At 45.5% G+C, this 14,950-nt stretch overlaps 1 protein-coding gene across 2 annotated transcripts in view; it reads left to right on the forward strand.

The window, feature by feature from the left end:
• The window catches only part of TRABD (TraB domain containing), a 37,374-nt gene that overhangs the window by 18,152 nt on the left and 4,272 nt on the right, over window positions 1-14,950 (forward strand). The window contains exons 6-9 of one of the 2 annotated variants that reach the window (XM_083400000.1): window positions 2,334-2,444; window positions 4,501-4,640; window positions 11,240-11,412; window positions 13,598-13,709. In XM_083400000.1, the coding sequence (XP_083256126.1) occupies window positions 2,334-2,444; window positions 4,501-4,640; window positions 11,240-11,412; window positions 13,598-13,709 (536 nt within the window). Of the gene's footprint in view, window positions 1-2,333; window positions 2,445-4,500; window positions 4,641-11,239; window positions 11,413-13,597; window positions 13,725-14,950 lie in introns of both variants that reach the window. The other variant, XM_083400001.1, reaches the window with a different exon arrangement.

Below are 14,950 nucleotides of genomic sequence, written 5' to 3' on the forward strand. Positions count from 1 at the left end.
GTTCCCCGCAGCGCTCCCCACGCTGCGGATAGCAGCCTGCTGCCTGGCGCGAGGGGCGCTCTGCTTCAGGGCGCCCCTCACGCCAGGCAGACACCCGCAGCGTCGGGAGCCCTCCAGGAGTTCCCTGCAGCGCTCCCCACGCTGCGGATAGCAGCCTGCTGCCTGGCGCGAGGGGCGCTCTGCTTCAGGGCGCCCCTCACGCCAGGCAGACACCCGCAGCGTCGGGAGCCCTCCAGGAGTTCCCTGCAGCGCTCCCCACGCTGCGGATAGCAGCCTGCTGCCTGGCGCGAGGGGCGCTCTGCTTCAGAGCGCCCCTCATGCCAGGCAGACACCCGCAGCGTCGGGAGCCCTCCAGGAGTTCCCTGCAGCGCTCCCCACGCTGCGGATAGCAGCCTGCTGCCTGGCGCGAGGGGCGCTCTGCTTCAGGGCGCCCCTCACGCCGGGCAGAAATTGGCCAGCCCCACAAGCTCGGGGGACAGCAGGGAGGCGCAGCGCCGCCACCCCGCTGTTCCTCGACCTGGTTCGGTTTCCCGGACCTGCTTTTGGGGGGGAAATAAAGGGGAAAAAAAATTCCTTTATTTCCCCCCCAAAAAACTAGGTGCGTCCTATGGGACGGAGCGTCCTATGGGACGAAAAATACGGTAGTTTGTAAAGGGTGCTGAGAGTTCTTGGGAGACACAGAGCTGCAATTCACAGAGTGGTTAACAATCCCTCTTCCCAGGGAACTCTGCATGCAACTGAGAGACATTTAGATGGCCAAAGCAAGCCATCACTTTGTTTTTAGCAAAGGGTTATGGCTTATGTACAGTAGATTTCAGAAACCAGATGGATTTGGACAGTCAGGAAACCAGATGGATTTGGACAGTCAGAAAATTACAACCGATGTGTGTTGCACATCTTCGACACGATGAAGTTTCCGCAGTGCCCTTGGCAAGCAAGACTTCACCTTGCAAATGTTTCTGTCTGTCCCGGGAACGTCCATTGCTTGAGAGCAGATCTGTTGGCATTTGTAAAGCTGTCCACCTAACAGAAAACTACTTCCTAAGTTGGAGCGAGGAGAATGGTTAGCCATTGACTTGTGACTCAGCACGAAAGCAACAGTTTCTCCTTCCTGGATCATTTTTCACAGCATTGCGACATAAACTCTGCCACACAAAAGAAAGCAGGAATGCAGGAGTTTCTAGTTTTTCTCCAGGGGTGAGCTAGAATTGTTTTCCAGCGTATTTCTCAGTGTGAACCTAAAAGATACTTTGTCCAATGCTTTTATCCAATACAGTCACGTGCTTAATATTCCAAAACACCCTCCACATTCCTTGTGTAAAGGTAGATAATAGATATCTGGCAAAAAGGTCATCTGTAAATATCAAACTGAAACCAAATGTACATTTTTGGCAACTAAGTAAGGAGGCTGGTTCCCAGTGATAATCTGCTTCTGAGGGAAGACACAGTGGGAAGGCTGTTTAGTTGCAGGAGTATCAAGAACTAACATGACATGAGATTTTCTTGTATCTACAGTGGTACCTCGGGTTACATACGCTTCAGGTTACATACGCTTCAGGTTACAGACTCCGCTAACCCAGAAATAGTACCTCAGGTTAAGAACTTTGCTTCAGGATAAGAACAGAAATTGGGCTCCGGCGGTGCGGCGGCAGCAGAAGGCCCCATTAGCTAACATGGTGCTTCAGGTTAAGAATGGACCTCCAGAACGAATTAAGTACTTAACCTGAGGTACCACTGTACTTAACCTGAGGTACCACTGTATATAGTTTCTCAACTAGCTGAGTTGACAGGTTTAAAAATAATTTTTAAAACCCTCATCTCTCAACTCTCAAACTATTACGTACATGCTCTAGGTATTTTCTACACTTTTATTGTAAAGCTTTGTTTGTACTGTGTGTGTGTGCTTCTAAATTGTTCAAATGTTGCAATTCCCCCCTTTTTATGCAATAGGTAAATAAGTCTATGCCAATCTGTTTTAATTGCAAACCTATGCAACGAATTACCCTTGCTATTTGCATACTTAAGTCACTTTCTTCTCTCGGGCAGAAATAAAAAATATTATGCTGCCAGACAGGTTAATTTAGTGCTATTTTCTACTCTGCTCCTCCACAAAGAAACAAATTAGCAGATGTCTAAAAGGCTTCTTAGCAATGATCCTGTATGTTGAAATAAAGGGGTTTGTGTTCAGCAATCAATCAGCTCCCAGAGCTTGGTGTTTTACTCCTTCGCCAGCTGTGTTTCATCACAGCTCTTAATGGCACCGTGCATCTTGTCTTTTCTAGTAATCTGTAAAAGGTTAACTCATTCTTTTTTAATGGTTCTTCTTATGATAGAATGGAGTCATGTCTGGGTTGATGCAAATGCTGCTACTGAAAGTCTCTGCACATATCACAGAACAGCTGGGAATGGCTCCCGGAGGAGAGTTCAGGGAGGCTTTCAAAGAGGTGAGACTTTCCTTCCTTTCTTCTTTTAAGTGTGTGATTTTGTGTGCGATTTCGCCCCTGAGCTAAAAAACGCTGAGTGAATTGTGGGAAGCTGGGAAAAAAGAATAATTACCGGTTCAAAGAGCACCTGGTTTTTAAAATCTGGGCCTCCCATCTACCGTTTTCTGTCTGATTGACTAACGCTGGCAAAACATAATGAAAGCTGTAATATGAATGGTATCCTTTGCGGCTGCCGAGGGAACTTTAAACGTATCAGAAAATTGAGTGTGTGATTCATTTTGTCCCATGTCTCGGGCTGCTAGGCTAATAGATTGTCAGATAGCAATTAAGCCAGATACATCTCTCTTTAAGAGCAAAAACAAAAAAAGGTGAGAGTGGATAAAGTTTATGTTTCCATAAGGGGAAAACTGGGGGAGGAATTCAACATTGCACTATTTTGATTGCTTCAGTCCCCCTCTCCTCTTCCTACAATGCTGTTCTGAACCTCCAGATTTGGGGGTGCAATGGGGGGGGGGGAGGAAGCCCCTTGAACTAACAGCTGCCCTTCCTCTGGCTTCCATCCTGGAGCCTTTAAATATTTTCAAGTTGGGTGAGCATCTGTGAACAATTCTGTTGTACATAACAAATTTTGTCTGATTCCCCCTGTCAATAATTGCGCAAATCATCTCATAAATTAGAATTTTTTTTGAGAGAGAGAGGTGTTAGAACTATTACCATAATCCTTGGCCAATATTAAAGCGTTTTTTCCTCACTGCATATTAAAACATTTTTCTCAATGGATATTGCAGTTGATAATTTTGTTTGTTGGCTCATCTTTATGGATTTATTGTTTATTGGTACTGCTTCTGCGGGTTTGTCATGGCCTTTAGCTAGAACAATAAACTTATATCGATTGACTGATTGAGTTTGATTTTTTTTCATGTGAATTGTCCATGCAAATTGCATTTGATTTGTGATGACAGCACTTGCACTTTCTTAGCCATGCTAGTCTGAGGAGTCTCTTGTATCCGATCTGCTTTGGTAACTTGTAATTATTCAATATAGCTGTAAATGCTGCCATGATAAGTTCCAACCCGTAACCACTTATTTATTATTATTACCACACTTTTTCATGTAAAATGCGGTTAATGACAGTTACATAGCAAAATGGGGACCAGTCAATAAAGTATAAGCAGTAATTAGTGCAAATGATAAGTAACGAGCAAAGAATCATCAAATTAGAGAAGATGAAAATTAGACAACAGCTGTTGACTAGTTAGACAGGTTGAGTGGCATTCAACTAAGTTTTACCCAGGGTAGACCCATTGAAATCCATTAGTTCGTTAATTTCGGTTCATCTGCTATTGAGGAAAACTTAGTAAGATACCACTCACCATGATTAAAATGCAAAACAAGACAAATCCACTCAGTAATCTGAACACCTCTTAAGATACAACGGTTTTACCTGCCAACATCAACAAAGTTTGGGTGCAGCCACTGAGAAGGCCCTGTCTTGAATTCTTGCCCAAACGCTCATCTTCCATTGGCGCAGAACAAGATCTCAACTGGGATTGCAGAGGAAAGGTAGTCTCCTTGAGGTAGCCTGCCCCCAAGCCTTCTAGGCTATAACCAGCACTTTGAATTGTGCCGAGAAATGGACAGTGAAACTGTTGCATCTCAGAGAGGTCTGAAGATTTTGCTACTGCTACTTGTGTCCCTTTTTTCTTCTGCTTTCAACAACTTCTCTAACAGAAACCAAATCATTTCTGAAAACCAGCTTAATAGCCTGATGTAAGCTATGAAACCCTGAAAGAATCTTTGTGCAAGAAGCCTGCATTGATCGATAGCTAAAATGAAAATGATTTATTTGTTTATTATTATTATTATTATTATTGTTAGTTACACACCTTGTGTAGTGCCTTAGCTTCCTGTTGTATGTAATACTGACTAAACTGAAAATGATTTGTTGTTGTTGTTGTTGTTGTTGTTGTTGTTATGTTACACACCCTGTGTAGTGCCTTAGCCTCCTGTTGTATGTAATGCTGACTAATCGCTAATGTGCATATTCATCTTGCAGGCTAGTAAAGTACCTTTCTGCAAATTTCATCTTGGGGACAGGCCAATCCCGGTGACCTTCAAGAGGGCCATTGCTGCACTTTCTTTCTGGCAAAAGGTCAAGCTTGCTTGGGGCCTCTGCTTCCTTTCTGACCCAATCAGGTAGGAATGAGTGTGGCAACTTGTGGTTGGGTGCTCAGACTTGAGGCAGCCCTGGGGTATATCTTCTGATGCTGCTGGCAAATATTTCTGGTGCCAGTAACAACAAAAGAAAGGGCAACCGTTGGAACAGTAGACTAGAGGCTCTCTGGGTATTGTTGGGATTCCAGCTCCTGTCAACACCAAACTCCCCGTCCAACCCCTTTACACCCAACTGAAGGGGCTGTGGTCTAAATCACTGAGCCTCTTGGGCTTGCCAAGGTTGGCGGTTTGAATCCCAGCTCCCGTTGCTCTGTCCCAGCTCCTGCCAACCTGGCAGTTTGAAAGCATGCCAGTGCAAGCAGATAAATATTTACCGCTGTGTCGGGAAGGTAAACGGCATTTCCGTACGCTCTGGCACTCATCACGGTGTTCTGTTGTGCCAGAAGCGGTTTAGTCATGCTGGCCACATGACCCGGAAAGCTGTCTGTAGACAAACACTGGCTCCCTTGGCCTGAAAGCGAGATGAGTGCCGTAACCCTATAGTCGCCTTTGACAGGACTTAACCATCCAGGGGTCCTTTACCTTTTTACCTTTTATTTTTACACCCAACTGGTCACTGTACCCTACCGGTGAGGGCCTCCTGACATACCTTATTTGGAGGTCTGTACTGTACAATGTAGGAATCTGGTTGATTGAGACCTTTCCCATTTGTATTGGATTTTTAAATTTAATCACCTGTTTTGCCACCCTGGGTTCCTTTGGGAACAAGGGTAGGATGTAAGTTTAATACATAAACATTCATCCCGTTGAAATGCAGGCAGCCCCCCTCCCATTTACATGTGTTCAGTATGTGCACAGCTGTGTATATCAATCACGCCGAATCTAGAAGTGACCCAGAAACATCACTAAAAAGGAGAAATGGGGACAGGGCGTCTGCAGGCTTTATCCATGGGTTTAAATTACAGTGGTACCTCGGTTACAAACACCTCGGGTTACAGACGCTTCAGGCTACAGACTCCGCTAACCCGGAAGTAGTACCTCGGGTTAAGAACTTTACCTCAGGATGAGAACAGAAATCACGCAGCGGCAGAGGGAGGCCCCATTAGCTAAAGTGGTACCTCATGTTAAGAACGGTTTCAGGTTAAGAACGGACCTCCGGAACGAATTAAGTTCATAACCCGAGGTACCACTGTATATGTAATTTCACCGACGCATGCAACGCCTCAGAATGTAAACCCCACCCCCCGTGCATAAACGGGGATGCCTGTTTAAAAACGCCTGATAAAAGGACAAGATCCTACAAGCTGCTCTTTATTTAAGTGCTCTTAAGGTAAAGGGACCCCTGATCATTAGGTCCAGTTGTGGCCGACTCTGGGGTTGCGGCACTCATCTCATTTTACTGGCCGAGGGAGCCGGCATACAGCTTCCGGATCATGTGGCCAGCATGACTAAGCCACTTCTGGCGAACCAGAGCAGCGCACGGAAATGCCGTTTACCTTCCCACCGAAGCGGTACCTATTTATCTACTTGCACTTTGACGTGCTTTCGAACTGCTAGGTTGGCAGGAGCAGGGACGGAGCAACGGGAGCTCACCCCGTCACAGGGATTCGAACCGCTGACTTCTGATCGGCAAGCCCTAGGCTCTGTGGTTTAACCACAGAGTGATCTTAAGCTATGACAAATAGCTCTTAGGGTCAGTGAGTGTTCGGTGCCCTCTGTAAAACATGCGTTTTACTCGCACATCAAGCAATTGTGTGGTGAAAGGGTGTGCACTTTGATCCCCACTCCTGATTCTTTCCTGTAATCGTTGTGCTGTTGTCTGTAAGAAGTTCACGTGTAAAGGATCAACACAATCAGGATGCCTGGTTGTGTGGATGCCCCAATTTCACAGAGCTCACACATGTGACTGAGCCGTAGCTATGGGGTCAGGCGGGGTATTGGTCAGGGTTTTTGTCTCAGGTGAACTTTCCAGAGGGGTGCCATTGAGGCTCCCAGCCTGTGTGTGTGTGTGTGCGTGTGTGTGTGTTTTGACCCAGGTGAATTAAAGCCTAGTTTTGCCCCTGCGTATGAGCAAGAGTTCATATGCTGAGTTGTCTTTACAGCTAGCTGTACATAATGCACAGTTTTAGGAAGTGAATGCAACTGGTGGGTCATCATGCCATCGCCCTACGAGGGAGTAGCATGTAACTAGGGCTTTGTTTACACTGTGTTGGTAGTCAGTGAATTATTTGATACATTCATGCATGGCTACAGAGCTTTTTCTAATACAAGTGCTTCTATCGTGGCAATTTTCAGGTTATTTTTATCCATCACAGCAGCAGCAGTGAGATGTTCTTTTACCATAAGCAGTTCTTTGCATGTTTACATTTCGGTGTGAGTCAGTGCCTCGCAGCGCTATTTTTCTGCTGCCGTGTATGAAAAATCGCATTATATGCAGTACTGGGTTTCTACCATTTGCAACCGTCGTACGCCCAAGAGGATCTCGTTGTCTGCAATAGAATGAGCAATGTGTTTGGTAAGAAGGGCCGTTTGAGAAATATCAGGCACTACAGAGCTGTGAAAAAAAGAAAGGAAAGAAAAGACAGAGAGAGAAAAGGAGCTGTAGCCGTGTTGCATATTTAAACTGTATGTATTAGCATCATTTATATGCAAGAATATTGCAAGGGTTCTCTAGCTCAGTACAGTGGTACCTCGGGTTACATATGCTGCAGGTTACATACGCTTCAGGTTACAGACTCCGCCAACCCAGAAATATTACCTCGGGTTAAGAACTTTGCTTCAGGATGAGAACAGAAATGGCGTGGTGGCGGTGCGACAGCAGCGGGAGGCCGCATTAGCTAAAGTGGTGCTTCAGGTTAAGAACAGTTTCAGGTTTAGAATGGACCTCCAGAACGAATTAAGTACATAACCAGAGGTACCACTGTATAAGGCAACTTCATATGTCTTGCAGATAGCAGAATACATCAGGTACACAAAATGGAGGAGAGAATCCTGGAATGGGTTTTTCTCCCACTAGGGAGGACTGTGCAAATTAAGTGGCTTTTACCCCAGTTCCTTCTCGCCTACCTTCCCCCCTGCGCAAATGGGGGCTGCCTTTGGTTTATGCTAGGAAAGCCCTTCAGTTGCTAGGTTGTGGCCCGCAGGGAGATTGATGGAGAGAATGCACTATTTCCACAATACAGTGGTACCCCGCAAGACGAATGCCTCGGAAGATGAAAAACTCACAAGACGAAAGGGTTTTTCGTTTTCTGAGGTGCTTCGCAAGACAGATTTTCCTAAGGGCTTGCTTCGCTAGACGAAACGGCCCTGCCTCTCATGTCATGGCGACGGTCACTGCACGCACGCGCGCTTCTCCGCTCCTCCGGCTCACTCCCACCTTCCGGCTGATGGCTCCTCCGGCTCCCTCCCACCTTCTGGCTGACGGTTCCTCCGGCTCCCTCCAACCTTCCGGCTGACGGCCGACCTTCCGGCTGCCTCACGCCGCTGCCCACCCCCCTCGCGCGCTCCCCTCAGAGAGCCGTTGCCGCCAGCAGCCAGCGTTGCAGCCAGAGTCGTGCTCCTGCGCCCCGCCGCCCTCCAGCAGCTGCGTTGCGCGGTGACCACAACGCACAGGTGAGTCTGAGGTACCAGCTGCGGCAGCTGTCCTGCTTCTCCCCCCCCCTCCCCGCCGTTGTTAGTGTTTAAATGCAGTGGTGCTTCGCAAGACGAAAAAACTCGCACAACGAAAAAACTCATGGAACAAATTAATTTCGTCTTGCGAGGCACCACTGTACAGTCATACCTCAGGTTGAAGTTGCTTCAGATTGAGTGCTTTCGGGTTGCGCTCTGCGGCGACCCGGAAGTAACGGAATGCGTTACTTCCGGGTTTCACTGCTCACGCATGCACAGGCGGTCAAAATGACATCACATGCATGCGCGGAAGCGGCGAATCGCGACACACACACAGACGCGGGTTATGTAAATTCAGGATGCGAACGGGGCTCCGGAATGGATCCCGTTCATATCCAGAGGTACCACTGTAGAGGCAGCGGCCGTTTTAACTGCATCCAATTGACACGCAGTTTCTGGCGCATGGGTCCTTTTGCACCCAGAAGAGAGCATAATGGGGCTGTGTATGTTTATACACACTCCGCCAACATGGGGGGGGTGGAGCCCCCACAAGAAATTGCCTCAGCTTGTAATATAGTTGCACTGCTTTTCCTCCCCTACATTTGAAGGCAATAGCGTACCTGTTTCAGGCTGTGGCTGGAGCAAACAAGGTAGCTTTGTGTCCTTCAGAAACGTTGCATTTAGAGAAAATAAACATCCAAAAAGGGACTGCAGTCCAAAAGATATTCCGTAAGGGCTTACCTGGAGCCTTATAAGAACAAAAGGAGTTGGAATACTCCCCAAGTGGGAGATACCGTAGCTGCTTCTGGAACTGCGTAGCTGTAAATTACTAACACAAGTCGTATTGTTTTACATCTACTAGGCAGTGAAGGCCAGGGTTGGTCAACTTGTGACCCGTTATTGTATGTTTTGACCTTCGTATACAGTTTCCAAGTGGCGCTGCACTTTAAGATACTTTGCATGGACAGATAATTTTCAGAAATACAGGTGGAGTCTGTGTCTTAACAGTTGGCCAGTTGATAGCAATGGGTAGTGGATGGGAATAAGCAATACTGCAGTTCTTTTATCTCTCAGTGGAGAGTAAACCCCACTGAACTCATTGGGACTTACGTCCGAGTAGACATGCCTAGGGTTGCATTGCAAAATATGTCATTTAAGTAAGCTAACCCAAAACTTGTGGTAACCTGTTATTGCTGAATACAAGGAGAGACTGCTTACATAATAAATAATCTTGACCACCACTGGGTTCGCCTGATTCTGCTCTGAACCTTGGAGCACAGAAGAATATTTAGAATAGGGTGCATGGTTGCCTTGCTATCTGCTGTGTGGGTAGCCCGAGTAATAACGTTACAGCTGTGTACCTTTGGATCTTATCCAAAAGCTTAAAAAAATCAAAATAGCAAGATCCCGCAGAAAATATTCCGCCTGTCTTGAACACAGAAAATGCATCATGGTGTGAATTTTGCTCGAAGAAGTGCAGAACAGAAGTTCTATCTCTGGCTGTTTTGTACACTTAGGGTCAATTCACACATTCATGTTCATCACCTAAGAGTGCAAGTGTCTGTCTCATTTATGGCTGCAGATTTAATTATTATTTATTGTACTGGTTACACCACCCACCCCACCGTAATTTTCCAGGATTGGGTTACACCTAGGAAAAGAGAATATGATAAAAAACCCACACGCCACAATACTATGCAATATGGATCAACTAAACCAGATGGGGTTTTTTTTGGGGGGGGGGGGACGGGACTAACAATAAAAGTTCAACTATCACAGGAGTAGAGGTGCATTTTTTAGACACGGTTTAGTGCTTTAAGACTTGGCTATTGTAAAATGTAATAAAGATCATGAGCTGCAAGTTCAGAAATAATCAAACTGGGAATATGCTTAGAAGCTATTCCCTAGTAGTAAGTTGGACCAGAATGTTACAGCTGATGCTGGAACAATTGTTATCAAGTGAAGCCTAATTGACAAGCTAAAAGGTGCTTTTTGTGCTCTTGCTGTTGTGTTTCGGCAGCATCAAGGCAGAAGCGCAACACAGTCATAACATCATAAGAAGGCAGAAGCGCAACACAGTCATAACATCAGAGCAGGGCTGAAGCGCTCTCTCTCTCTCTCTCTCTCTCCCCCCCTCCCTCCAAGGAATTAACATGTTATAATTAGAATGAGGTTTATATGCTTTTACACATCCATGCCTCCCACTCACTACTTGAGTGTGAAAGGGGTAACAACCGGTTTGATTTTTCTTTCCACTGCACTTGCAGCGCAGATGCCTGCCAATTTGTTTTTGTTGGTTTTTTCAGAAATGAAAATTGATTCCTTGGGAAGAAAGAGTTCTGTGCCAAATTCTAAACTGAATTTTTATGCAGTGCTTTTTAATTGTGTGTGTGTTGCTGCTGTTGCTGTTATCTCTTTGTGAGCTGTCTTTCAGCAAGGCTTTTCTGCAGAAAAAGCAATCTGCGAATTCCATTCTAATCTCTGACCCCATTATGAGGTTAAGCAGCACTTTCTTTCCTGCAACTTACACGTCCTGGTTCTGTTCCAAGCGTGCTTGTCGGTTCGTTGAGGGTGGGTTCAAGTAACCAACTTTGTACCCACACTCCCCAGTACCTTGAGAGTGGAAGTCACTTGGGAGTTTTCCATGGGAATCTAACATACCAATCAGCTCTGCAGTTATTTCACTTGCAATAAACCCGGGAAATCCAACTTGCTGAAAGGCTAGTAGCTATACCAGACTGTACCCTTACCTTCTACATTAGTACCTAGCCTCTTGCAACAGGCAGTAATAACAGGTTACACTTCCGGCTTCTTCTGTAAGAAATAGTAAGTTGAAAGAGTGGAGAAATCCCTCCATGTGCTTGCCTTCATCCATCCGGATTTTTTAAAAAACAAACCATTTTTGGCATTATTGAGGCTCGAAGGGCATCGGTTCGGTTTATTATTCTTTCTCCTTTTGCTTTCGTTCATCACTGAGAGCATAATGTAGACGATGAAACTGTTTGTTTCAGTAAAGATGATGTGGAGAAGTGTAAACAAAAGGATCTGCTGGAGCAAATGATGGCCGAGATGATTGGCGAGTTTCCTGATCTTCACCGGACAATCGTCTCAGAAAGAGATATTTACTTGACTTACATGCTGAAGCAAGCTGCAAAGCGAACAGAACTACCTCTTGCATCCGAAGGTGAGTTAACATTTATGACAAGGAATTTCACTCCTCCAGCGGTGTGGTTCTTCAACTATGCTGCCTCTCAGGAAATCTAGACACATATTTGTAGATTAATGTGCAACATAGGGATTAGTTCTGTTAGCCAACTAGCCAAGAGAGTGTTGCCACTCTGCCTGGTTGCTAAGTTTTTTCTTCACTGAGGTAGCAAATGCTCTACAGTGGTACCTCAGGTTACATACGCTTCAGGTTACAGACTTCGCTAACCCACAAATAGTACCTCAGGTTAAGAACTTTGCTTCAGGATGAGAACAGAAATTGTGGGGTGGCGGCGGGAGGCCCCATTAACTAAAGTGGTGCTTCAGGTTAAGAACAGTTTCAGGTTAAGAACGGACCTCCGGAACGAATTAAGTACGTAACCAGAGGTACCACTGTAATTGGCTGTGAAGATTTGAGGGGATTTTCCTCTGTATGCTTCATTTCCCTGCTATATTCAAGGCTTGAACTAAGACAAAAGCTCCCTGTTCCTTTCCCCTCAAATTATACACTGTTTTGTTCAGTTTCCTCAGCCAAGACTTTTCTCTCTGAACTCTGTCTTCATAATTTAAGTGACTTTGCCAACATAGCAAGACATGTGAATTGGCCCAATATTGCAGCCCATCTGCAAAATGGGAATTAAAAGTATTCTGATTTGCAGGATTATTGAAATGCGAGAGGTGACACTATCCATTTAGGAATTCTATGTACCTTTTATAAAGGGGTCATACGTTTTTAGATAATCTTCCTGTTAGAAGAACTGGCCAAATTAGTATTCAGCTTTTTTCAGATCCAAGCCCAAACATGGCATATGGGGACCCACTTCTGAATTTTGTACCACATGTTTGTATTATGATAGGGCTACAGTGGGACCTGTCAGTCAGAAGTGGGTTCCGACTTACCAGCTAACTGATGCATTAAACCAGGCATAGCCAAACTTGGCCCTCCAGATGTTTTGGGACTACAACTCCCATCATCCCTAGCTAACAGGACCCGTGGTCAGGGATGATGGGAATTGTAGTCCCAAAACATCTGGGGGGGCCAAGTTTGGCCATGCTTGCATTAAATTAATAATCAAACCACCATTGGCAATCACTTGTTGATTAGATAGTTGTTTTTACCTTGCAAGCGAGGGAGATGAAGAAATAACCCCTAGTTATGAGAACAACAGATTTTTATTTTCAAATGATTCCATTGAACTCTCAGGGAACCTCGCAACTTATCCTAAAGCAATATTATAATGTGGAAGAGCAGAGTGTGTTCTATGCATACAGAGCCTCTTTAGGTCAATTCTCAGCACCTCCAGTTAGGGCTAGAAATTATCCTTTTCAGAGAAGTCTCCGTTGGTGTAGGCCAGTGGCCTACCAGATATTGTTGGACCACAACTCCCATTCCCTATAGCAATTGGGAGTGCCAGCTGGGACTGATAGAAGCTGGAATCCAATAACATCTGGAGGGCAATATGTTCCCCATCCCTGGTGTAGACAAAAATGCTGGATGGACCAATGGTCTGACGCTGTATAAGGCAGCTTCCTGGTTTTTGTTTGGTTTTTTTTTCTCTTTAAAAAACTAACTTAGGCATTCAATAAACTGGGCTTTTCTCTCTCTTAATTCCTGAAGTAACTTCTTGAATAGCAAGTCACCTGGCAGGTTTCATTTTTAACCATTCTGGAATTGTAGGAATATGTTGAGTTATTTTATTTTATTCAGTGTGTAGCAATAATACATTCAAGCACTCTCTCAATTTGCTTATCCTCTGTAAATGCTTAGGTTATGTTTTTACACAGGCTTTAACAGCCTGCTGTGGTTTGGTTTGCAGTTCACTGTACCTTGGATCCCAAACGCCTCGCGAGTCAAAGGTTTTGGCTCCCGAATGCCGCAAACCCAGAAGTGAGTGTTCCAGTTTGCGAACGTTCTTTAGAACCCAAACGTCTGACGCGGCTTCCGATTGGCTGCAGGAGCTTCCTGCAGCCATGCCTTGGTTTCCGAACATTTTGGAAGTCGAACGGACTTCCGGAACGGATTCCGTTTGACTTCCGAGGTACCACTGTATCCCTTTGTTTCTGTTTGAGAGCTGTGGCTGAAGAGAATCCGAAAAATAGTGGTAGTAAATATAATAAACACATTGAACATGAACTTTTTGTTTATGTTTCTTCTACTGTCTCAGCTGAACCCAGAAGATGCGTCCCGTCCATTGTAGTTGGGGTGGTTGGAATGGGTCACGTGCCTGGGATCGAAAAGAACTGGAATACAGACTTGAACATCCAGGAAATAATGAGGTAATTCTCTCTCTGGTAGGTTTGGACATTTTCCTTATATGTTATGATTTCTGCAGTTAGCCTGGGGGCAGGAGGTAAATAAAAGACAGTGAATAGGTGTAGTGGCAGACTGCTAATGACACTAAAGGTGAAACAGGATGAACTCCCAGAGATGTTAAAATGCTAAAATGTCCTTGGTTGGGCAGGGAGTATCTCCTGAGAAATGAGTATTTGGGAGAAAGCTTGTTGTGCAGTTTTCCCTATGGAACAAATGACTGAAAACAAAGATTAAGTAGCTATGCATTTTGGGTTTCTGTTTTATCTACGCAGGACCGAGGCCTGAGATACAGATTGTTTCCTGTGATCTAAAGGTTGAGATTTGATGCTCTGTATAAATAAAACGGGAAAAGAGAGCACCCAGTTTTTTCCCCCAAAGGGTCTCTGGGGTGAATATTTCAATGAAAATAATTAAAAGTGCATCATAAAAATTAATGTTCCTGTTACAGAACTATAAACCTGGAAACTACCACAAGTAGATATAATGGTGGCATTCAGACATTATGCTGAGTCACCATTGAGAGTAATGGGAAGAAGCCAAACAAACCGCAAGCTGTAACCAAGATTACATCTTGACTTGTCACTTGTGGTTCATTTGGGGGAGACGAACAACAAGACTCAGTTCATATGTAACCATAAGCCAAACCACGGCTTAGCCACCAGTAGCGTAACAGGAGCAAAGCAGAGAAGTTTTTACTCTATGCACCAGCCTGCTTTCCCATTCATACTTCACCATTGTTTGGCTTGGAGTTACCATATTTTTTTGCTCTATAGGACGCACCCGACCATAGGACGCACTTTGTTTTAGAGGGGGAGAACAAGAAAAAAAAAATCTCCGCCTCTCTGCTCAGTGCCCCTTCAGCGAAGCCGCAGGAGAAACGAAGCCCCTTCCATTTCTCCTCCCGCTTGGCTGAAGGGGCGCTGCGCAGCTCTCCCTCTCTGCTGAAGCCGGGAGAGTCTTGCTCTCCCGGCTTCAGCAAAAAGAACCCAAAGCCTCCGAGCGCAGCAGGCCCTCCCGCAAGACTCTCCTGGCTTCAGCGAAAGGAACCTGAAGCCTCTGGAGTGCGGCGGGAACTTGCGCTGCGCTCCGAAGGTCTAGGCGGCTATCTCTGAAGCCTGGAGAGAGAGAGGGGTCGGTTCGCACCAACCCCTCTCGCTCTCCAGGCTTCAGCGAAAGGAATGCGAAGCCTCCGGAGCACAGAAGG

This window comes from Podarcis tiliguerta (genome assembly GCF_965153285.1).
Source record: "Podarcis tiliguerta genome assembly, chromosome: 10".
In the NCBI taxonomy this organism is placed as follows: domain Eukaryota; kingdom Metazoa; phylum Chordata; class Lepidosauria; order Squamata; family Lacertidae; genus Podarcis; species Podarcis tiliguerta.